The sequence below is a fragment of the Opisthorchis viverrini genome (genome assembly GCF_000715545.1).
Source record: "Opisthorchis viverrini unplaced genomic scaffold opera_v5_318, whole genome shotgun sequence".
Classification (NCBI taxonomy): Eukaryota; Metazoa; Platyhelminthes; class Trematoda; order Opisthorchiida; family Opisthorchiidae; genus Opisthorchis; species Opisthorchis viverrini.
The window spans coordinates 126,247-151,878 of NW_008751974.1; the positions used below are offsets into that span (position 1 = coordinate 126,247).

General features: G+C 44.9%; 2 protein-coding genes across 2 annotated transcripts in view; one reads left to right on the top strand and one right to left on the bottom strand.

The window, feature by feature from the left end:
- Positions 1–25,632, bottom strand: part of T265_09913 (hypothetical protein) — a gene marked incomplete at both ends in the record, with an annotated part of 47,715 nt that overhangs the window by 2,138 nt on the left and 19,945 nt on the right. The window contains 10 exons of the mRNA XM_009176129.1: positions 833–1,009; positions 3,723–3,905; positions 5,151–5,331; positions 5,452–5,555; positions 9,859–9,959; positions 15,747–15,928; positions 17,839–17,954; positions 18,124–18,311; positions 24,477–24,624; positions 25,253–25,340. Coding sequence (XP_009174393.1) covers positions 833–1,009; positions 3,723–3,905; positions 5,151–5,331; positions 5,452–5,555; positions 9,859–9,959; positions 15,747–15,928; positions 17,839–17,954; positions 18,124–18,311; positions 24,477–24,624; positions 25,253–25,340 — 1,468 coding nt within the window. The remainder of the gene's footprint in view (positions 1–832; positions 1,010–3,722; positions 3,906–5,150; positions 5,332–5,451; positions 5,556–9,858; positions 9,960–15,746; positions 15,929–17,838; positions 17,955–18,123; positions 18,312–24,476; positions 24,625–25,252; positions 25,341–25,632) is intronic.
- T265_09912 (hypothetical protein) lies at positions 23,627–23,812 on the top strand (the record flags this gene model as incomplete). Its single annotated transcript, XM_009176128.1, has 1 exon — positions 23,627–23,812. One exon carries the CDS (start codon positions 23,627–23,629, stop codon positions 23,810–23,812), a length of 186 nt encoding a protein of 61 aa, XP_009174392.1.

Below are 25,632 nucleotides of genomic sequence, written 5' to 3' on the forward strand. Positions count from 1 at the left end.
ATGCTGTGACCTTTGGTCAGGTTGGGATTTCCACTCCCACCCCCACCCCGGTTTTTTCTAATGATCCTACGTGGATTGACAACCACACCGTCACATGTCAACTCAGCACGGTTTCTTAAAGTCTACCAGCATACAACAACGCCTACATGCAAAGAAACAAGCGATCTCAAAGAGCACCTCATGTTGCAAAGACACTGTTAAGTCAATTGGCAGCGAAGGGTGCAGATGTGGAACCTAAACAGGTTGGTTGCCAATATACACTCATCTGCAAACTAATTTGGTTCTTTCGAGAGACTCACTTGGAACCCAGCTAAATCTCTCGTTTATGATGTTAGGTTGGTTGCCATTCACGCCGGCGTTCCCTCGTTGGTTTGCTCACGGCCAACTTCATGTATCCCACCTTAATTGGATATATGCGAGAAGCGAAACATCCGGGCATTAATGGATGCACTTTGCTACCAGGGCCGAATAGCTTGAGCACCCAAAAACCATCATTCTATCCGAAAAAAAGATCATAGTTGTGAGCGACAAATACTTTATCCAGAGTAGGACAATGTACGCAACTCCAGAAGTGGGAGTATCCACATTAGGAGACGTTTAGACCTTTCCCTGTAAGCATTTCATTGCTCTCAAAAAGGGAAGCTACGAGATGATAAAGCACTGAATCCAACTCTCACCAGCCCCGTGGAAATTTGATGCACCAAGATGAGACATGCATAACAAATTCCGGGATCTTAGGTGGAAGTTGTGACATTTGGATACACAAATAAACAGCATGTGCTCAAGCACTGCGACCGGGAAATAACCTCAACCCAAATTAAAACGAACGTACCGAGGAACTCGCGGCATCGTTTGAGTGGTGCGAAGTGGTTGGACTCTGGCTCGGAAGACGAACCAACTGGCCAGTCGGAGTAAATACGGAAGTGTGGGTATGAACTAGCGGAACTTGCCGTGTGCCAAGTCTACAGTTGGTCTTTGTGACTGCCAGAACCGACGGTGGTGGTGGTGGCTAGGAAGCGGGTAGAGAATAATCGAACAGCACGTCAAGAGTGTGAAAGATTCAAACTACCGTATGGAAAAGTACTTTTGGTGATGCAGTCTTCCAGTAATAGGCCACAGTTCCTCTCGTTGAGGGCCAGTTGTGGCTGAAAGTGGCTGGGATTTGCCTGTTTACAGTGCGACTAATCGCGGGTTTGGTGCCAAACTGAGTTCGTGAACTCCTTTTCAGACATGGCGACATACAACAAAGGTTTTATATATCCGGCACGACTTCCCTAAACAGCTGGCTTAAGTTAGATGCGAAGGACAAGGACAGTAAAAGTGGGACAAACTCAGCACGAGTTGTGTTATATTTTATGGTCTTTTCCCCTACTTCTCCACCCCTCGGATGGGCGACTGCCAGTTGTGTTTAGGCATGGTACTGATACAAGAAGGCGATCGGTAAAGCAAAGGACTTACGGTAAAGGATCACTTGTTACTGAGCCCGTTCGGTCTAAAATAGTGAAATACCGTATGGCGTGGCGAATGAGCCTCGCGTCTAGAGTTTTTTGTCTAACACACCGAATAGCTCAAGGAACATAAACCGCTTAGGCGTTGCGGTTGAGTGTTATTTGCAAAACAGAACAGCATTGGCTGATTTCAGACACCAGACTAATCAAACACAGAGAACAAAGTATTACTCACAAAGACCAACCAATAAGATGCGAAAGAAGGAAACAACTTCGAAATCTCCACGCAAATGTTTCGAGCACTGACACACTTCTAACGTAAATGTAACCATGGCAAAACCCGCAATACAGTCAAAAGATCCACACACGATTAAGCAGATGGGTAAAACAGTATAAAGTCATCAGAACTCATCAACTTTCGTGATGAAGTTTCACGTCACTTTAGTATTCAGCATAAAGCTGATATTTAGATAAACCTTTTGCAGCAGATCTCTACTTCCCCGTAAATCCCGGATATCTCCCCCCTAACCACTTTCATTTCTAAGGTTCAAAGTAGACAGATTGGAAACTACCAAAAAAGCTGTCAAAATGAACCGAATATCAAACACACAATGAACGTGTGTTTCTAAATGCTGATCCTTTGAAGATCCTTCGTGTTTGACCGGCCGTACTCGTCATAGCGTGTGACCTAATCAGGTTCCACATCGCATCAAAGATAATGACTACTGGACGTTACTCAATGGCTTCAGCCAGTTTAAGTACAACAATATGGTGAATTCAGCAACGTTACAGTCCATTACCCATTCTTTATAGCTGATTATTTTGTCGATAAACGACCATGACAAACTACTGAATAGTTGTAATAAGGTACCTTTCCAAGTAGGGCTACAAAGCCAAAGATGATTCGGTCTACCCTAGAATCACTACAAAGCAACGGATGTTTCCTTTTGTGAGCAGATCATTAATGGCTAGTACGTAGTGCAAGCTATTCGTACTGCTGATCAGCCACCATGTTCGACAATGAATAAAAAAAACCTCAGCTGTAACATCCTTCCGGTGCTTAGCTGCCATGCTACCCGAAAGCACGAGGGCTGGGATACTGCCAGGTTGCGCAAGCCTAGACAGGGAAAGTAGAGAGGCAGAGGTCGGGTTCGACAATGAAACCGAAGGTCGAACTCTAGTGAGACCTACACTGTTAGTGATTCACAACGAGGAGAATAAAGTAGTATGGCGCTTTCCAGTCTCGACTGAATCGTCTGCTTGATCAAACCACGAGCTTCCAGCTATCTGCAAACGATACAAAATCTGCTCGCCAAGGAAACCATCTTACAAGTCTTTCATCCGATAAGTGTTTGCTTGAGGAATTATTAAACGACAGACCAAGTGATACGAACCGCCAAATGGAAGAGTTTTCGTGCCATATCCCCTCTAAGTGCAAGCCAGCTACACTGCTGGTCTGCCACCGTACACGAATCGTTACACACAGACTAATACGCAAGACAAAACTATTATTGCACTTTTATATGCAATAGAGTAGAGCAATCTATGAGCAACCGGGTGCATTCCTCCGTCCTGCTTTGTGTAGCAGATTTTCCAGAAGGCAATCAAAGAACCACACTTTGTCCATCGTCCACCTCTGCTATCCAGTCAAGAATTATCAAATGCATCGAGTTGCCGTATCCGTTGTACTCTAGGAATGGATATTGCACGATAAGAAAGTCTCATATTTCTTTGACCCCATGGAAAGCATTCTATTGTCAGGCTGTAGTAAATTTCTCACAATTCGCTGTACAAACTAAACCAAGAGACACATTTAGTATATGCGCATGTAAGGCATCCTAAGGTACTTTGACTTCGAACTCATTTCGACGCTAAAAGAAAGGCGTAGTGCCTGGTATGTTGGCGGGAATACTGAACCGCATCATTCAAAGATTGGTCGAACGAACAATGCTAGTCTTGAAACGTTAAGAGCTATCCAGATTGAACAAATAGTCTCCCATAAACTAATGACTCAAGAATCAGTAATCACATATCACTGATAACACCTCAGACGGTGGACGTCTTACGATTAGGTAGAAGAGAAAAAAAGACTACGAAAGGTTTGGTGATATTGATCAGATCCGTTTTCGAGACGGAACACCAGTGATCCACCCTGCCCTTAATCGGTGAAGCTGTGCTTTCAGTTTCTAGTCAGATTGCCTGGGTGTGTTCGGAGTCATTGGTATCCCGAACTAGTGTGCCATCAGCTCGGTTCTAGCGTCTGAACAAACTTACTGCATTTTCTGATCGATGGTTATCCATAACACCCTGTCCGAGAGTTGAACGACGTACGGGCGGTATCCTTGGTCGCGGTGGTGGTCGGCTAAGGGCAGACGAACAGCGACGGGGTTCACAGCGCTCTGCAGGTGAGGAGACGACTGATTCCTGTGTGAGAGTGATAGACCGTCGACTTGAATTCTGCAGGGAGAAAGTTGGGGTTAAATGACATTTTTTGACAAAACCCCGCGACCTACAGCTTTTTGGAGGGAGTTGCGCCGTCTACCTTAAAACTCTCCGCGCGGCTGACCACAGTGTGATAAAGTGTGAATAGAAAGAATCCGGTTACACTTATCAGATAGATTCAAAGCGATCTTCGTTGACAATTGGGATGATATAAGAAGTTTGGATTTCAAGAACAACACTATTACAGCAAGGAAAGTCCAAAAATATCTGGGGAGACCTTAAATCAATCATCATTCAGTCGTAGAAAACTCCTCGGAACCTCACTGCCACATCACCAGAAGGAAGAACGAGGGCTGGGATACTGTCAGGTTGCCCAAGACCAGACAGAGAAAGCCGGTAAGCAGACGTCGGGTTCGAACCAAGACTTTCCGGTCAGTAAATTTGCCCTCTAACCACTTGTGCATCACTGATTCCTCGCACTCACAGGAACCACGTCCCCCATCGGCACACCGGTAGTCAAGGTTTTCTGTGCGTTCTGAGCACACAGAGAACTGGTCCGGTCTATAAGGGATTATGTATTGCATTATCAGGCAAACCGAGATCGCACCAACACATCATAGATGTCAGAGAGTGACGAAAGCTGTTTTAGCGATTCCTATCTATAAAATTATTTCGTCAGTTGGGTGAGTTCATTATCCAGTATGGAAGTTGCGCCCTATACTTCACATGTATGAATGGGGTACATCAGGCGCATGCAATCCTCACTGGTTGTACGGCCGCTACGCATCAAACGAGTCCACATCCAGACACAATGAATTCACCTGGTTCTTTTCATCCAAACAGATATTCTGGTGACAGGCTTGTCCCTACGGAAGAAAAATATGAAGTGCGTTATGAGCACATTGATCAGTCTCGTAATTCCAATGGTGTAGGGTGCACTCAAGATAAGATCAATGAATGAATGGAGGGCCTCAATGAAAACGAATTCCGTGTGTCCCAAGGGTGTTTTCAACCTAGAGTGGGTACTTGACAACCTTTCAAATTAGCCGTTCCCCTGTATGGAAGCATTAGCAGTGATAGTGTAGCACAGCCTCGAGTTTTACTAAAAAGATATCGCAGTGACAAACCTTCCAAGTTGGGATAGGTCTTCTACCATAGGTCTTCTGATACCAAAACGGCCGAAAATGTAGGAGAATAAAATGTGAGCGTTCGAAACAATACTTGATGTCAAGGCCAGTAGGACATCTAATCATGACCTACCCGTCGTTCATTGACGACAGCACGATTGACAGCTAAGATGGGGACAAGGTCCGGATATATATGGTTTGGACGGCTAGAATGTGAAAGCAGCTCTGTTTGTTGCCCTAATGAGCAGGGCGGTTTTAGCGTGTCAGCAGGACCTCGTGGGGCGGTTCCGTTCGAACGGTTAGCAATAGCTGGGCTGGAACGAGAGAAACAAGTATGAAAAATGTGAGAACACATGATAGTGGTGATGGGGAGGCTAACTGAGACAAATTATAAAAAGAAGTAACAGATCTTACAGATGTACAACGAAACATACTCAGGCTGAGGAGAATTGCCGGATACTGACGTCGAACAGGCGCGTACCCATGGCGATGGGCTATCAGGATCGGGAGAGCAGTTCACAGCGACACATCTAGGAATCTACAATAAAGAAACACAATACGGTAAAGTCGAATCTGGAATGAAGCAATCCGAATAAGTTGCGCTTTGGATAGCGAAATCAGCTTGCTTTGTTGTCACACTGACCAAGTAGGACTAGAGTGTCATAACCTGTACACATGGTGGATAACCCCTCTAACAGTGCGGAGGGCGCTTGATTCGTTATTATCACCCATAACTTCCAGGCAGTCATAGATCTGTTTTGCCCCATCTCCGCTAACTGCTGTAGATTTTGCTTCTGCGGCTGAAGAATGTTCGGAAATAAGGCCTGGGGGGCTTGCCCCTGCAAAGAATTTGGATTCAAACGACCAGAAAAGCTCATGGTTCAAACAATTTGTATTTTCAGGGATTTGTCGAATAGTGTGTACTGGTCCCACTTTACCGAAGAATCCTGAAGTGAAAGAAGGGTTTGTTCCAGTTCACTTACTTAGGTCTTTAATTCGATAGAATACGCCCACACGAAAGAACGATCAACCGAAGATCAGCATGTGTAAATGCGGTAATGCCTTTCTGGAGAGATCAGGCAGAATCGTTCTCTCATGCAGCGAATTGCCTAGAGGACATACGATTCGCTCGACCCTAAATTGAGATTAAGTCACTTTGCGGTCACAGCGTATTTTCAAGATTTCATTTCGGACTTTTGCAGCTGCATTGATCCAGGGTATGGGCTGTGACCTTTTTGGTGCTATGTTGTCATATGTAACTTGCGGCATATCACACGACAATCAAGTTTTTTTCGCAATAGCTGGACCAACTGAAGTGCAGAATGTCAATCTTCAGACCATAAATGTGCTAAGGATAACGGCGAGATGGCTCAATTGGTTAAGAGCGCGAATTTACTGACCGGAAGGTCCGTGGTTCGAACCCGACCTCTGCCTCTCGACTTCCCCTGTCTAGGCTTGGGCAACCTGGCATTATCCCAGCCCTCGTGCTTCCTTCTGGTGGCATGGCAGTTAGGCACCAGAAGGGTGTTACAGCTGAACGATAAAGGTAACGCCTGAGTTAAGTTCTCGAACTGATACTCCCAAACTAGCGTTTTCACCGTTCTTGAAGGATACAGAAAGTTTACTAAACAGCCAAAAACAAGTAAAAAAACACATGCATAGCGTGTCGCATTTAAAGTGCATGCAACATTTTGAAAAATCGGACACCTGAACGAGCTATTGGCAACTGGCAATATGCGTATACTGGAACATGATCATATTTTCAACAAACCGGAGCTAGCCTTAATGTAAGCGATTCGGTGTGACCTAGACACGTTGGCAGTTGCAGCGCCTGATAGCGAGCAGTGAGGTGATTTTGGTGTGGGATTCCGGACATACATGTCATCTGCAGGCTATGCTGATAAAATCGTGCGGCATAACCACCTAATAGACACTTCTAAGAGTTTTGACAGTCCAGGTTGCTAGCTAGAGTCACCATTACATTTCGTACCCATTCCAACAGTAAGCTCGTTGAAATCAATTGGGTACAGTCCTTCGTGTACCTTTGTTTCACGACTGTTAAATCCACATTTAGAAGCTGCCGTTACAATACGCACAAGGGTAAGTATTTGAAAACTGGCTTCGCAAAGCGCTATGGATGGGTCGCCAGGACCACCTATGAAACATTCCGATTTTTCCGACATTTTACTTTCACAGCAGTGCGCAATCCGCACACAGCTTTTTTTTAGCCTGGTTGAGGTGTTTGGCAGCAAGGAAAGCAATTCAATGGTAACAAGGCTGTGAGGCTGTGTCGCAGGTTTGTCACCAAGTTCACACGGATGTCGGAATTTCTTAGCCATTTCCTAAAAACTTCTGCTCTCTCGTTAGAAACATCTGTTTAGATTGGGCTCATCATTTTTGATTATGAAAATCTTATAACTGTGTCGTTCTCAGGATTAACTGTTTTGGTCGTCTGAATCATCCGGAAATTTGGTCTGAAGGGAAAACTTGCCAAGTAAGCCCGGTGAAAAGCCATGATAATAAGTCAGGGACCTGCGATACAGGCTCACTCAGCACCGAACAGTATTCATACCTGAGTTGGTCTTACCGCAACCCAGTACCAGTTGACAAGGAAACCTAGTCAGCAGTGAGCTATGCTATTGACAGACCCTTGGCTGTCGCCGAGAAAAAGACATTAGGGCCAGAACAAACTCTAATTCCATTCACTTAACTATTAGCACCTAGGAAAACCTGAAGAGTTGCCTTTTTCCATTCTGATGGGCTTCGTTTAAAACAGAAGCCAAACCAATCGAATTGGGCCCCGGTCAGCGGATATAAAGCTGAATAACAAATGACGGTAACATTTTGTGCGACGTGTTCACGTGACAACAATAGTAACGAGTTGTCGTGCGTTACGCGTTGCTACAGCTACAATTCAGCTAGATGACGGTTTGAAAAAAAACTAGCAACAAGGGTAAAATAAACGGATCCGATCGGAAATTGGCCGTGGTAAAAGCAATCGACATAATTCACTGCGTGAGAATGTTCGGTTAAAAATTCATTTTGAATTAGGTCCATGTGAAACAACTAAATTAGTGTCAAGAAACTCGGAATGATCGAAAACTGAGGCAAAAAAAATCCGGAACCATTGCAATTTATATGCATTACACTTGTTTATGGGTGAAGAAAACCCATTCAGCTACGACACGAGAATGATGGAAATTCGCGGGTTAAATCTACCTTATGAGCCGCAAGATAAGCGGCTGCTAAGATAAGTAGGCTGTCAAGAGCTCTCATCTACTTACAGTAATGTCTTGCGAAGGAAAATCTAATGCAAGTAGAACATAAGTTTGACGGAAACCCGGGGACTGCGCCTACCTGATGAGCCCCAAGAAGGGCGAAACCGGCCGTGGGCTGTCGATGGATTTTCAGCAACCTAATGAGTAGTACATTACAAAAATCTAATGCAATTCAGCCACTCAGCTGTAACACCCTTTCGGAGCCTAACTGCCACGCTATCCGAAGGAAGCACGGAGGCTGGGATACTGCCAGGTTGCCCGAAGCCTGGACGGGAGAAGCAGAGAGGTAGAGATCGGGATCGAACAACGGACCTGTCGGTCAGTAAATTCGTGCTCTAACCACTTGAGCCATCTCGCGCCAATTTACCACGAACAGACGACTATGAGTGATATTGCAGGAAGATCACTGAAGCATCCGACGATGGGCAAACATAATCTCACGTGGACAAATGCATCAGAGACCTGCGGATCTGTACTGTTATTCCGGAGAGCAACCAGAGCTGATGTTGCAGCGCCGCGAAACTTCCTAACATTTAGAAGCAACAAAAAGACTGAGAGAATTCACTGGAGATTCTTCTACAGCGCTACCTCAGTATCCGATTCCCCCGAACAAGGGGTAGGTGAAAGAAGAAACCGAACGAGTTCTCATCCTCAGTCAGATCTTAACGGGATTATTGCAGACAAGTCGCGGCTTTCAGGTACCACTTGATGGCACTTACTAGGATTATAGTCCACAAAAGACTGAGTAAAGCAAAAAATTTATAGAGGTCTGCAGTGTGGGATAAACGACGAGGAGGAACCTGCTGTGACGGCAACACGTTGCACCACCGGTGCATTACACATGAACGGAGGTGAGTTCAAGCTGCGACCATCAAGCCTCTGAGAGCCGTTTGTTTTAGAAACTGACACAGGAAAACAATCCAGGCACTGCAAACAAACAACAGTTGGCTGACGCAAACAAACTGAATGACCAATCACCATCAACAGCAGCTGTAAGAACCGCATACTTGTCATACAGTGGTTAGAGCTGCCACAGTTTCGTTCACCGATAATTTGCAAAGATGAGGTAGGTAGCTGAGCATTGTAGGTGGCAGCTGCTAATAAGTGATGCGTAAATTTAGGGTTGTCAGTAGACATTTAGTTGGGGAGATTACGAAGGGAGCCATATATTGAAGGAAATGGCTTAGATGCACGAGCGCCATTAGTGGTTCGCGAATGGGATATGTGTGACGTGTCTCCGACCATTGATGTTTCGCGTCTCGGAGTCCCCAGCCAAGGAGACGGCGATGGCTAGCGCATCTGAGTTTGTTGGTGGAACGAAGTGCCAGTCAGTGTAATCCGCGGGATCATTGCATCACTCAAGGCCGACCACCACGGCAAAGTGGCAACTTTAGGTCGGGAAGTAACCAATCAGAATTTACGGTAATCGAACCATCAATGCGGGGTCCAGAACGACGGTCAACAATGATGGTTGCACATTTGTGAAATGCCGCTACTTTTCCTCAACAAAACCATATTTTTCCGAACTGACTCCTGGGCCACAGCATATTATGTCACGCTTACCGTTGCCGCAGTATCACGGGAAGTGGACTGTACGGATGCGGGTCGAACAGGCGACTCTTCAAGCTTGTCACGAGGACGCCAGCAGAACAACCAGCTAGAGCCTGGAATGGAGAAGTGAGCGGTAGAAGACGATTAAGACAAAGAAATTTCGTCCACATATGTTTAATTGGTCCACACTGGTTAACTGAGAAGAGATAAAGATGTAAGCAAAACTCTGACCAAAAACCACATGGATTTGTCAAATTTGCACTGGCAGATGAATACAGACTGGTTTAAGCTGCAGCATCGCACTTTTCGCCGAGTCGGATCGTAGCAAAGCCTTCACGCAAATGACATAATATTGCAAGTGAATACGTTTCAAGGACCAACCTATTGCAAAAGTGATTTATGAACAAGGATTCAAAGAGGCCACTGCGTCACTGGGAGCGTCAATACTGTCATCAGACAAAACAATCAAATAAGGGAGAAACTTTGAGGGAGGCATAAATTTCCGAAAAGAGTGGCATTCAGAACGAGTTTCTTTTCGGGCATGTAGCTTGAGGGATGCACATACGGAGAAGTCGGAATAACGAGCACACCAAAGTGGTCTCGGTTCAATTCTCCAGTAAACGTCCAAGTAAAAACCTTCCTGTTGACGCAACTGATCAGACAACTGGACAGCCCTCTGATTCATCAAACCAATACATTTAGACGAAGAAAGTGTCCACATCTGTATTATAAACTTTCAGTCCAGCCCTGTTCTCCGGAGGGGGGACGGCATGGACCTACTCTATCAATTTGACGTACACAGTATGTACACAATGGAGGCAGAAAATCGACTACGATTGAAAATGAGAGTGGTATGCATCAGGGGACCGTTCAGTTACTTGTTCCCTTGACACTTTACACGGACTCCCTACATGTTGACAGTTCAAGAATTGTGATAAAAACGCCGACGACACCCCCAGTGGCAGGACTGGTTCTGCAATCCGTGATTTTAGACTTTTCCACCAGGATATCAATTCGGCATAGTCATGGTTTTAAAGTATTTCTCTCAAGCTGAACGGAAGTAAGCGAGCTGAGATTGTGTTTACACTTAGACGTGGCCAATATCTGGATGACTTATAACTACCGCTCTCCCCAACGATCGATCATCCAGAGATGTCCCTTGGCGCAAGTGCCCAAATGCTTCCGAGTTTAGCTATCCACTGAGTTGCCTCATCATGAAAGTGCAGGAGACGTACTGCTGAAGAACTGCCATTCAATCATTTTATAACACAGTTGCCTAGTCTGGGTGTTACCTTTTTCATAATCAAATCTTTCATTCTTGCCACTAACCTACTCACTGTATTTGTGCGTGAATTTGGAAGATGAGCAGACTGGCCCGAGATTCCCCGTACACTTATGAGCATGCGACTCGGTCCCTGTTTGGCAAATAGGCAAATTCGTACGCCTATGCGTAAGCATTTGTACACTTCCTTACAAAACTGCTGAAACGTTCGTTTGAAAACTCGCTAGTGCATTGTGAATGGAGAAACCTCTTGTCTTGTCTTACGAAGAAAATTCAGTTTCCTATTCAGGTTGAAGGTGTAAACCTTGGGACCCAGATGTCGATGGCTGCTGACCAAGACAGGCAACCACGAGAATAACAGAAGGCTTTTCGAAATCCGCGTACATCCCAAATATCGTTCTTGTCACTTCAACGTCCACCTCGACATTGACACAGATTGAACCAGTGGCTTATTTCGCTCTACACAAGTCAAACAAACACACCCAACAGCTGTTGACAAACGCGATCGATTCAAAACTCACATCTTGTCGAAAGAGTCTTTTTTCTAACGTGTTGAAAAATAAAGTATGAGAGGAACCAGCAAAAAGCAAGTATAACAAGGGTCATGAGATATTCAAAGGCGGAAATTTGACTACGTTACGTTAGGGCGTCCACAGAAAAACGTGAGGGCGGAATGAGACAGAAAGTGTATTCGATAAACCATTGTCGACCGGCGCGCTAGCGGTGCCGTACTAAAATCTAGTAAGGACGATGGACAAATAAACCTGTGAAAATAAACCTGCGAGGACAATCGCACGTGACTGGAAAGATAAACAAACACTGCTTGAATCCAGTGCCGTACTAATTTTCAGGTCACTGGTGGATAAGAATAAACTAAACGTGCCGTTGTCCCTAGTTCTTTCCGTTTCCCTTAATCGGCACAAACGTACTACTGTGTATGACAAGAAAGGACATTTGGTAAAACTGTGTGTGGACGAGAAAAACAAACGATTGTGAAGCGACGCCAATAGACAAACGAGTCAGTTTATCTGTTCACGCTAGCTTGTTGATTCGCACTAGATCTTGGAAATCTGTCAAAATGGATGCAAGGAAACAACGGTACTGGCGTAGAGCATATGTTTTACCTCCGCTGGCTTCGGGTAGCCCAATGGGAAACATATTTAGTTTGGAAGTCGGAGACAGATGAATCCATTTATCATCAATACTGTACCTGCGGAGTACCAGAAGAATCACTGATGAAAAAAAGTTACCTGGCTAAAAAATGCGATTACCATTATCGCGTCCCTTAGGCATCCGACCCCATGTGTTGAGAACTACCCATTTGTGCGTTGTCGATAGGTTCCAAGGTCAGGCTTGTGGATGAAAATTACCAGGCATGTAGTTGTTGGGTTACTCGCAACCCATTAAAAGATTAGAGAACGACCAGCGGACATTAGAACTCTGGATTTCTTCCGCGAGTCAATAACAACGCCGCCATTGTGATTATGCGCCATTCCAACATATTTCCACCTACTCTCAACTTCGGACTTTCGGATTGGGAATGCGTCTATCCAAGCCCGGTTGTTATTTTTTGAAAGCATCCTTTTTCTTCTTCTGTGACGAAAAACATGTATACACTTCATAAAGGAAACTACTCACAAAATTGCTGAAAACTCTTTGACAGCCGACAACCGGTTTCGCCCTTCTTGAGGCTCATCAGGTAGGCGCATTCCCCGAGTTTCTGTCAACTTTACGCTCTACTTTAACCCAAATTGGACTGATTTCGACAAACACACCTATTTGCAAATCAATTTGTTTTTCACGAGATGAGCCTGATGAGCCCCAAGAAGGGCGAAACCAGTAGTGGGCTGTCGAAGAGTTTTCAGCAACCTTGTGAATAGTTTCCTTTATGAAAATATACTGCGATATCTGGAATATCGTGCCAACTGAAACATGAGGAGGCCTGTGTGCAGCACGTTCAGCCGTAGAATATTATAAACGAGAGATTCAGTTGAATCTCTCATAAAAAACCAAATTGATTTTCAAATGAATGTATACACCTGTTTAAGATGGTAGCTGGCATCCGGTCGGAAAGCATTTATGAAGGGATTCGAACCCAGTTGGTTGAAAAGGAAGTCTGCGGAGATCAACACTGAGCTGCCTGGAGCTCAATTCAGACGGATCCCGATAAACCGCTGTGGATATATGAAAAGGCGATGCGTTCAACCAGGTTGAGGCGAACTGCCTGCACAATGGACTCCTATAGGTGACGAACACAGTAAATATGATCAATAATCGACAGTGAATATAGTTTCGAGAGGAACTGGTTGAGAGTTCGTCTCCATCGAAGACTAAAGGGTTCGGCACTGTCAGAGATTGAGAATTGGCAACACTTGCAAACAAGGACAGGACTGAGTAGCAGGTAGGTTGCGGTTGCAGTGATGTGGCCTCCGAAAGCTATCATGCTTCTTATCGTCGAATTTTTATTCTACACACTTTCGACAGATTTACTGTGGCATCCTTTCGCCACACAGCTGGCTAGAAGCAAACGGTCTGAGGTAGAACCAGATTATCCACACCTAGGAACAATAAAAAAACTAAGACTGCACCCAAAAGACAAACCTGCCGGCACCCTAACTGCCGACCCACATAGAGTTACCATCTGCTTCGGGCTAGTCATGACAGGAGCTGTCATAATAGAGATAGTGGCATTATGACTCCTATAAAACACAAGTGGTGAGGTTCCCAGAATGTTTCGTGCAGCCTTCCTTCAAGAACACTAACCGTCTGAAGCGTAAAAGCGGTTATTGAACCCTTTTCGTAGTACACCTATACACCGGTTCCAGTGTTTTCGAGATGAGATCTAGGTCACTGTTAATTGTTGTTTGTTTCTCAGCTGTCATCATCGTTACCGCCGACAATACACAGGCCTTCACACAAAAACATCGGCAGAATGCGGGATATGCTCGCAGTTAGTGACTGTTCCATCCTTCATAAATGTAACTGTTCAGTGTATCGACCAGTTATCTCCATTCCCGTTGAGAGTTGTGTTGTCTCGTGTTTATCCTTCACAAAAATCAAATGACCCGAACACCGAAAGATGAAAATTTTAAATGTTCCTCGGTGGTAAGAATTCTCGCGAGATTTCCACTGCTTCGAAGCAGTAGTTTTTATAAACCCTTTGTACTCAACAGTGACCTCGAAAAATTCGACCGCGAATTCACCGGTTAGTGGCGATTAGTGGACATGTTATCTAGCTATACCAGAATAAAATGACTAAAATATAAATTTATCTGGAAAATATAATATGGCACTATAATATCTATGGTATGAACTCAACGGAGGTCATCAAAAAATCTGACGGGTACCGGATGTTGGTACTCTCAGTTCGTACCGTAACTGTGTGCCCAACGACTACCAAGCCTGACTATTGATCTAATCGGATCAAGCCAATAAAAACCTGGTAACGCCGCGAGATAGCAGGGAGTCAGTGTAAGTGACATCGGTCATTTTGGAATGACCGTCAACTGGTCGAATCGCTTTAGTGACGAATTGCATTCCAATGTGGTGTTTTTACTGTAGCGGGGTAAAAGAAAGATTTCGAATGCCAAAAGTCTCGTGTTCACTTTTCGAGATTCCAACGTGGCCTACTGTACGTCATAAAAATCGCCTGGGTAACGGTGGGCATCGATTTAGGATAAACAAAATGAAAGCTGTGCGTTTTTTCCATATCCCAAGAATCGACTTTGTCAAAGTGCACAGCTCTCCTCGTTCGCCAAAATCATTCCGATAAAACTTCGCAGACTGGACAAACTATCAAGAAAACTGACTAAGACATTCCAGTGAGTTTAATCAATACCTATGTAGGCACACCTACGAATATCAAACACTTGCGTGTACCAACCAGGTGTTTACTTGGGAGGCTAACGGAAATAAGTTTTGACAAACATATATACGTGAACTACGAACTACGAACTAAATCACACATTTGGTTGTAGACCAGATGGCTGTTCATCTACAATAGTTCGATATATTACTAAACATTAATTCAATACAGATTTCTTCTTGTCAGTGAAGCCAGTCTATGCTGAAGAGCCGAGAAGCACTGTACACCAATTTCATCCTTGTTGGGAATCATCAACAGTGGGCGTCTCACGAAACTTCGGGAATGATAGTACTCGCATCTTTCCGGCTAGTGGTTGAACACTAAACAGTTTGGTCATGATCAGCTGATCAGCAGTGTACTTAGTAGCGCTATGTTCTAAGTGAGAGCTAATAACACTACTGATCAGCCGCTCGTGGCCAAACGGCTAGACATTCAACTACGGGCCGGGGTTCAAGACTCTGAGTCTCGTGAAATGCGTACTACTGATGATTCCCAACAGTGAACTGTGCAGTGCTCCTCCGTTTCTCAGAGTACGATAGTTTCCTCGATGAAACGGAATCTCTATTGAATATCACCAAATCTCATATCATCATTAAGCATTGATTGGCCGGCTATTGCAACTGAGTGCTGCATACACTAACAGAGGCTAGTTGACGGCCACACCCAAAGTGATGGCAGGTGGGTAAATATGTTGCCTAAGCTAACCAGCACAGCGCATGCGTTTTATAAACCGCTCAGAAGACTGATGAATACCTCTGCGTTTGAAGGGCAAACGCCCTGAAGAAGAGTGGCGATGTTCTCTAATCACAGCTGTGGACTCAGCTCCAACAGAGGACGGCCTTTCCTCCGACGATAAAGGTTCGAAAAGACTTGGGGGTTCTGAAGACAGCGCAGCTGGTGAGGTGTCCGAAGCATGCGCTGTTCGTATGTTAAGCCTGCGGGTAAAACAAATATAAATGAATACACGATAAACAGCTGGTGAGATTATAAAGGACAATAAAAGATGAGTCTTCCAAGAGAAACTAAAAGTTCGGATAGTTTACACCCCAAGTGTATTTGCATATTCCCCTGTAGTCATTGCCCACTACATCCTTTACGTCACAGCGACAACAGACTTGCCAGCGGATGCAGCGCGAATATCATCCAATGGTCATCCTGGACTGACGATACGACAAGCTCTGTTTCAGTGGACAAATTGACAAAGCCATCATTGTTGACAGGCCCAAATCATGCAGACCTGACTGAATGTCAGGCCCTGCAGAACTTCTCACTGAGGAGTGTTGGCATCATTGGAGCATTTCCTTTTTCGAAGAGGGTTTTTCTACAGTGAACGGCTCCTATAAGGAAAATCCTTTCTTGTCGCGAGCTGTTATTGTTTGAAGGTTTATTTAAGGGAAGTAGTCTTAGGCATTCGATGCCCACACTTATCCAATGAGTAACTTACGATTAACAACGTCTAAAAAGAACCTCCTAACTAGAGACACCGGAGTCAGGTGTAGAAAATCCATAAAAAAAGAAGCGCACACAGACTGCGTGTTCACATGACAGCAGCGAATTTTTAAGTTGAGGGAGGGGGCCTGTAAAAACAGCCATACACGCACATTCACCCACACTGTTATTCATCAGGTGGACACTTGACGCTTTGAATCAAAATTACAAAAATTTTGGCATACGGAGACATGAGACACAGAAGAGAATACCTGGAAGCATGGTACTCCATGGCAGATTCGATCAACCGGTGCATCGAACTGGATTCGATTTACGCACCTCGACGTGCAAAAGACCAACATCTCAACCTGAGCATTCAAAGAGGACCGAATATTGGATTTACAAACAAAGAAACAAGGAACTCCTTGGAGTAAAATCAATAAGGGTCACAAGTCGGAACTCGGAATGACTGTAGCATCGACCAGATTACGACGGCAGGGGATGCCAAGCTCAAAGGTCACGTGGGCATCGGCGAATGAGGACATAGGATAACAGGGCAACCAATGGAATCACCCGACCGAACAATTAATCGCGATCAAAGGTGAACCCTGGCTAGCAGCACGTATATTAACACACACGTAACACTAGTTAACGCAAAACCACTAATCCACTGCTACGCACCACTACGCTCCTCAATAACACACTGATGATGTCACGACTGGTGACGAAACATTTCCAATCAAATCGCCCAGCTCAGCGAACAAGCAAACGACCCAAATGAATTGTCTTCTGCATGTACGGTGGAGATTAGGAATGAATTGGATCAAGTCACAAAGTTTTGCGCATAGCCAAAACAGACGATGTTGTAGCCAGAATCATGGGTTAAGATCATACAAAGGCCAAATAACATAAATGCGTGTGAATATCTGACCTGAATAAAACATAAATAGTTGTCGTCGAGGCGAAAGATCTTCTGGCTTATGGTCATGGGTTGAGTGGAGAAAAAATCTATTCCCTAGTGTCCATTTGACCACTGAAAACCTGGTGCATGTTACGATTCAATTAGAATCGTTGACGAAGACCAAATGAAATTTGAGGTAAAATCAATAGCACAATTGACCATGATCATTTTACCCACGAATGTGAAGGTTGTTGTCTCACCCCTTCTTCCCTTCTTTTCGTTCCTTGAATGGTCACTGTTCTACACAGCTGCATAGCCCTTAAGCACCGTTATTTACCAAAATATATTTCTGTTCAGGATAACGTTGTTGTCGCGACGATAAGTTCATTACCATAATACCGAACAGTGAGTCGCAGAATCTCGGTGAAAGATGTGATCTACTGTGGGTTACTGATGACGGATAAAGGAACGTTTTGTGGTACCGAGTGAGAGCGTAATTCTGCAGACAAAACTTACCGAAAGAATCGGTGTTGGTCCACACAAGATCGATGAAATCGGACCGAAAGCTTGGGTGAAGTGAATTCGAATTTGTAAACTATCAGACGTGCCTTCTTCGCGGAATGATCGGTGTTCTTGAAGTGTCGCATCCAGTCAGTAAGTTGGAAAACAGAAAGGCGAAGAGATGTACCGTGAAAAAGAAAATTCAGCGCAATACTTTGTCCACCACACACTCATTCCATCACCCAGCAACTTATCCTGTTGCAAGCACATACTTGAAAACACCGAAGAATGCTCACTCACCTGTTTTACCACGACACGGCAAAACACATGGCGTGTGCTAATCTCGGCAATCTGAGCCCAACGGAACAAGGATAGGCGTACTTGACCCCAGTATAATACAATGCCAAGGCTGCAAACACCGACGCTGTAGGCGAACGCTGAAGAAGCCAGTCCATGACGAGTGTCTCGATTAAACGATGGGGAAGATGCTGAGTTTGGACAAGCATGGAAAAGATATACAAACAACACTGAAGAGATAACATCTGAAGGAAAACGATAGATATCTCTTCCACTCGAACATGAAACCCGTTAGCTAGGATTTAATAAAATGAATAGCTTATGATGAAGCTCTGAACATCACTGCCAGCTTCTAATACTCCGCTGCCTGAATGTATAAAAATTAAAGAATGGTTTGAAAATGCCCATGCATCTAGAGAGAACTACACGGTTGTTGAGAAAGGGGCAGAATGAAACCGAAAAATCCATCTAATGTGAACGGGTGCTCACATCAGCCTGATGACAGGATAGCGAATCATCACTTGATTGAACAAAGAAGCAATGAAGGCTGACTCAGCGACGATCTCTCCGAAGCCCAGGTTAAGCCCTACAATGCACTTTGGATAGAATGTTTAATCTGTTGAACATCAATCCCCTTCAAATCGTGAGACACCAACTGTCCGGCTTATTTGGTGTTTTTGTTTCGTTTTGATTGGACTAGGTCCACTGAACGACACGTTATCTCTGTGCCCCATGATTGGAGAACACTGCAACCCCAGAGGTTTCAAAGGCTAAGAGTTAACAAGGATCACACCCATGACAAAGTTGAAAAGAGAGAAGAAAGTGGTCGCGCATGGAACCGCTGGAGGTAGTGAACTCAGGTGCGAGGTTAATGGACGATGGAATTAGCGTACAGTGGTGTGAGGTAAGACAAGAATTTATACGAAATACATATGATACAGCCTCCGATTATCTACGGAGTCCGTGGTAGCTTCTAAGTCAACAACAATCAAATTCAGTTGCTGTAAGTGAAATATTATCGTGTCTCTGTGCAGGATAAGCCCAAGGACACTTAGGACACACAACCAACAGGATAACGTCATGGCGACTTTTGAGTAATGTCCGCCACCTTTTCTGAAAATTCGAATTAGCGTTAGGACTCCCTGTTTTGAATGTATTTTTTCTTCGCTGCACGCAAGGCGAAGGTGCTCGAGGTAGTTCAGTGGTCGAAGCGCGAAATGAGTGAGCAGAAGGTCCGTGGTTCGAAGCGAACCCCAGCATGCAAACTGCTTCCATCCAAACTTCAGCATCATAGCAATGTCTCAGTGATTGTAATTCCTTCGGGTGGTACGGCATCTAGGAACCGAAAAGGTGTCACAACTGAGCGATTATTTTGTTTCATATTTTATTGATAGCCAGTTTGCCGAAGCTCCTCCGCCTTCTGTCGAGGACCAAACATCAGGCTTCCTAACCCGGGGACCCTTTGTGCCTCAGAACAAATATTTCGCACCTGGATTCTTCCCCTGACAGATAACTGGATATTATATTTCACTTCATACGCCACATTACAAGAGACCAGCTCGATCACCCTTCGAAACACCTCACTCATCTTTCTAGACAGTGGTTTCACGGTTTCGCTGACAACTAGTTTCTCCTGCCTGATCCTATGCGCTGAAGCTGATACACAACCAGAGTTCCGTGCACAAAACTAACAACCTCACAACTGCTGTTGCCATTCAAACGAACGCACCCACCATCGTTAAGAACCACAAGCAAGGTTATCCGAGTCCAGTAAAAATGTGGAATAGGGCTAGTGCAAGCTCAATATGCAGAGTTACTGGACCTCACGACACTCAATTGCTTGTACCCGAATAGTAAGGGTTAGGCGATAGCTGCAATCATCTGCTTCAGGTCCTTGGACTGTGGAGTGCTGTTAACTCTTTCGTTCTTGGAATTCCCTTCTTTTTTGAATGGAGGAAAATGACACGACGATGGCCATACCCATTATTACGCCAGATGAAAGTCCAACCCAGTTTATCGCGAGTGTTGTGCCCGGGAGATTCAAAATACCGTCGAAACCACGCAGAGTTAATGAACACTGAGAACTTCTGGTCAAAAAATACGGAACTCGCTCGACTACTGCTTTGGGAAAAAGATACTCAAGGCCGACAGACAGTGTCTGAGCATGAGTAGGGTCAGCTGATGACCTGCAAAGCCTCAGAACTAAATAACAGCACGGGTATCAGCGAGTACAGTGATTGACAAACATTAATCACGTCTTCCTGGCCGATAAACTCAGAGGGAGGAAAGTATTTCTGGCAAACCGAAAGGAAGAGACGACTGGGAGCCATCCAAATGTTTTGGCTTTAACGCGAACGTAGTAAAAAATCGTTAAGCCGTAACACCATTCCGGTATCTAACTGCTGTCACTCAAAGGAAACATGAGAGCTGGGATACTGCTGGGTCACCCAAGCCTAGACAGGGAAATCCGACAGGGAGGGGTCGGGCTCGAAGCACGGACCTTCCGGTCAGTCAATCTGCCCTCTAACCGCTAAGTCATCTCGCACTGAAGTAGTAAGTACGTCTGAAGCGCAAACACCAGAGTGAACTAGGTGAGTCACGAATCTAACCTCCTGGGGTCTTGTTTGTTCTGATAGACTACCGTGCCACTGGCATGGCAAAGGGAAAGAAAAAGAGAAGTCGCGTTTGACTTAGGTGTTATTTTGGTGGTTCGATGTGCAGACAGGAAAAACCGTTGAAAATTCAGATTCCCTCACAGGTACATGGGATGCCTAACCCATCCTTGCGATCCCAACGCAACGGCCGTGGTTCCCGATTTTTCAACGAAGCACGTAAGCGCTACGCAGTATCCATTTTGGCAGTGTGATGGTTGTTAGCTACGGAGCAGATCACGAATTGGCCCGCTTACAATTTGGATTTTAATCCTGTCAAACATATCCGTGGCCTTTTAAGGACAAGGGTCTATGCGGACAACTGTCTTGCATACATCTGAGAAAATGAAATCTGCCAACCCACAGTAATGACAGAAGTTTGTGGCAGAAAATGCAAGACATTTAACCAAAAGCACGACGGAGACGTGAATTCCAGTCACAAACGACACAGATCGGTGCGTTTTTCTGCACGACCATCCGGGTTGCTTTTGGGGACATCCGCACTACTCAGGTAGAATATTCGCGACAGACTGATTTAGCTGGACCACAGTTAAACACTCCATCAGCTGAGATGGGTTCACCGTGCCTAATTTCATTGTCCGAAGTAGTAGGATGTCAGAGAGATTCAAGGAAATCTCGGTGATTCCGATAGCACTTCGTGTACATTGATTCACTGCATGAAATTGAACAAAAACCAGGGTGATCCTTGTTGGTGACAAATAAATCAAATATTCGCGTACGATGGCAGCAACCATGTAATTAGCGTTACGCACAGAAGTAAAATTATAGTTGCAAAGTTGCCCCGAAGCAGTCCATTCCGGTCATCGTGAGGAATAGTGAGAAGACATCAAAGGAAGCTAAATCATGAAGAACGGTCACAATGATGTGTGGCAAAATATTTCCGTTAAAGCTCGGATGCACAAGCATTGGGGATCGATGGATTCAATTCAAACGTGTCCCTAAGCTAGATCTGAAAACGCGTTCGGCAAATCTACCGTGGTGGTCATATGGCCAGAGGATCCATACAATAGACCCTCAGTAGATGGGCGTATTCGGAGTTGGACAGGATTCCCGTTAATTTTCGTAATAACCTGGTCTATCCCCACATTCACGGTCGTAAAAACTGGATGTGTGATAAGAAAATTCGTTCCTTATGAGGAAATTACAGGTAAACCATAGGATTAAGTAGATGATGGACTCCCTTTACACGTAAACGTATAGATAGATAAATTTATTATATGTGACAGCTTGATTTTACAATCCGAAGGCAGATGTGAGAGGACCAAGAATTCTCAGCATAAAAAAAGCTCAGTTTAGAAAAAGAAGGCGAAAGTAAACCTGAGAAGCGGGAAAAAGTATGTAAAAGACGTAATACGCTACTCATAAGGTCGCTGAAAACTCTTCGACACAACCTTCTTGGGGCTCATCAGGTATATGGCAGAGTTATCATACTTTCAAGTGAACTCCATTTGGAGGTCCCTTTTATGGATGCACAACTTTAGAGGAACGACCCCAAAAGATGACCAACAGCGCACGGAGACATGATGACAAGAACTGTTAGAACAAGAAAATCGATGCGGTGTGCGATAGGAGTATGAAAGCAGTAATGTGTTCCCCCAGATGACCAGCATGTAGTAGTGATGCTGCCTTACCCGAGGAAGGACGGGTTAGAAAAGGTCGGTCCTAAACCACCTTAAAACCACTCTCATCGCCCAGCGGTTGACCGTGACCGCCACCCCATCATTCAATATGATCGGAATGCTTTCAAAACCAGAGTTCGGTGTTGATCAGAAGGCATTTGCTGCGTGCAGCCTAATCAGGACTGAGACACTAATGCCTTAATCACTGCGTCCTCGCATTGGGGCATCCCCTGCAGCCAAGCAGGTCAAACTACTAAGTCACCAGCCCCGACCAGGGTCCTCTACTGCCCGCTGTTTCACGGGCCGGCTTTTTTAGTCAGAAGCTAGGGGCGGGGTCACCAAACAAAACCCCACATCTCCCACTTCCCCGTGGGTCAGACTTTTGAGGGAACAAGGACCGGAACAAAATCCCATATCTTCCCACTGCCTTGTGAAAGCCCTTACGTCCTAAACACAGCATTCAAGAAACTGTCGACTGTTTTTCACTCTTGATCAACATGAAACGTACGGACTTTTAATAAGTTTCCAGAGTTTGCGATCGACTTTAGAAGCAACAACTTATGTTGCAGTCAGATGGAATGCACAACCTTACCGTGTACGGTAAATGAAACCAGCTGCCAAAACAATCCGCTTCACAGCAGATAACGGCCATTGTGTCTACTCACTTAACTACGGCAACTTGGTAGACTTTTATAAATAAAATCTATAATGTTCACTATATATATATATTCAAGCCCGAACAACCCGAACACATTTTGCTCACTTATTCACGGCTGCTTACCGAAATACAATTTCAGTAATTCGAAAATCCTAAGTATCTTGGCTGCTCCGTGACGCAAAATCTGCAAACTTTAACAGTAGACCGCTCAAGTGGTTTCGCAGACGGATATAAAAATCCGTTTATACAGACTTCGAGTTTACCCCGTTCACATACCATAGACACTATCGCGCCTCTACCTACTTTAAGCCTAAAACCAACCGCTGGCAAATCAGATCACCCCGACTGTCCATACCAAACAACGGATACCAGATTATGCAGCATATGACATCAATTTCTGTGTCGCGCAGCTACTCTGACACTTTGGATATGACTTGTTGGTCTCTGGGACACTTTGTTGTCCTGCCGTACCTCACGTGTGCAGATGAGAGCAACAACCGTCCTACTCTGGTATGACAAGTTTCTAGTCGCGGTTTCTGAGTTAATATGAGATTCAAATGCCATTCAGTTCGACTCTACATGTGGCGACCTACGTTGTGTGTGCTGTATCGAAACAGGAGCCTTCCATACTTCGCCTTAGCGGAGAATCAGGTCGACTGGAGACATCTGCCCTGGGACAGGTCTCCGTCCGTGCAATCCCATCTTCGTTTGGCTCGCTGGATGACCTCGTTGAAATAGCGTGAGGCTCATACATATGGCTGCTACGGAGCGCCATATGTACACCGCTTTAGTGTCACCTGTATTATATATTGACCATGTTCCCTCGGCTAAGTGAAGACGACTGGTTGCATGAGGTGTACGCATGCCATTGTTGGCTTAACAGTGACTTTGATGTTTTAAGCATGAGGCCTAAGATCAGGTTTGCATTGCCAGCCAGTGAACATGGAATAATGAAACCTATGGTGTGGTTAAAAGACGATATGGATACCGAAGTGCTTTCAATAGCATTTCGCCCAACATACACAAACCGCAATTAGATCGCACACACTGGAAGCAGGCTCTTTCATCAACGGCCCCCTTGCATAGAAAAACCCGAGGCAGTTATCTTTGAGGAAACAGCGGAGTGAAACCATTCGTCCTCTGGTGCCCTACATAAGACCAGTAGTTAGCGCCTCAGAATGGAGTTCACGAGTGTATCCTATTAGGGTTAGAACTGAAAGTTAACCCAAAGGATCCTCTGGAGCACCCTGCGTTCACGGATGGTAAAAAGATAATTAGAAAAGTGCCCACTTTGAAAGGTCCTCTGGAAAATCTCTCCGAATGGATATACCCATGGAAACTTCCACACAGGTATTACAAAACTTCACACAAGCGAGGTGAAAAAACAAACGAGGGCACCAAACTTACAGTGGTTATCACAACCAGAAAGGGTGTGCCTCCATGAAAGCCTATTATGGCTCTGTGGATCCTCAGACGGTCTTGCGACGTTTTTCGCACGAGAAATTAGACGAAATGATTGCAGTCCACGTGTGTTTGGAAAGTAGGTATCAAAAGCCTAGATGGAATGACAAAACTGAATGATATGAAACGGGAATATATCGATATCGTAAAAAGATGTTAGAAACGGCACGATACAGGACAGCACTAGTGGAACGGAATGTTTGATCGAACTCTTCTTGATGAAGTTGGACATTGGGTAGTGAATAACGGGGATAGCTGTTGTGAACACTTCAAAGGAATAGCCCGTATGCAGCAGTGTCCTAGACGAACAGAGCCAGATATTTATCAGTGATGCTCTTTCCTTCAATGAATAAAAAAGCTCTTGCTTTCGAATAGTTGTAACAGACACAGCTAGAATGGCGAGTTCGAGCAAAAAAGCATTCGAGCGTTACTCAGGGGGAGGGGAATTGTGGTTAAGTGATTGACAAACCAATAGTTTTGTGTGTCTCTCGAACAGCTCCCACCAAACAGTGTTGCAGTTTGCGTCAGATGTTGGCACAGGCATAGACATTATTCGTAACCTTTTTTACCTCTCCGAAGCATGTGGCTTTTGGGGAGAGTTTCCTGATGTCAGGTAATGACGGATGATGTCCTCCCTTCACTGTAGTAGGGGCACTATCGATCCCTCTACAAGATGTCACTTTCAAGTCAGAAAAAACATAATGCAATTTTTCTACACTCACCTTAATTGCATGCAGTTCAACGCCGTAGAGTGAAAGTAGTTTGACACATTGAAGAAAGTGGTGCTCGGCTTTGGCATAGGACCAACCGCTGAAATCGGAATAAAAGAAATCGTACAGCTGTAGCACTGTTTCGGTGCCCAACTGCTTCGTACAGCTCACTGTTTCGGTGCCCAACTGCTATGCCACCCGTAGGAAGCACGAGGGCTGGGATACTGCCCGGTTGCCCAAGCCTAGACAGACAGCGTCGAGAGGCAGAGGTAGGGATCTGACCACGGACCTTCCGGACAGTAAATTCGCGCTCTAATGACTTAAGATATCTCGCCCCCCAGTACATATATATATATATATATATATATATAGATATCCCCAGTTAAACAGGT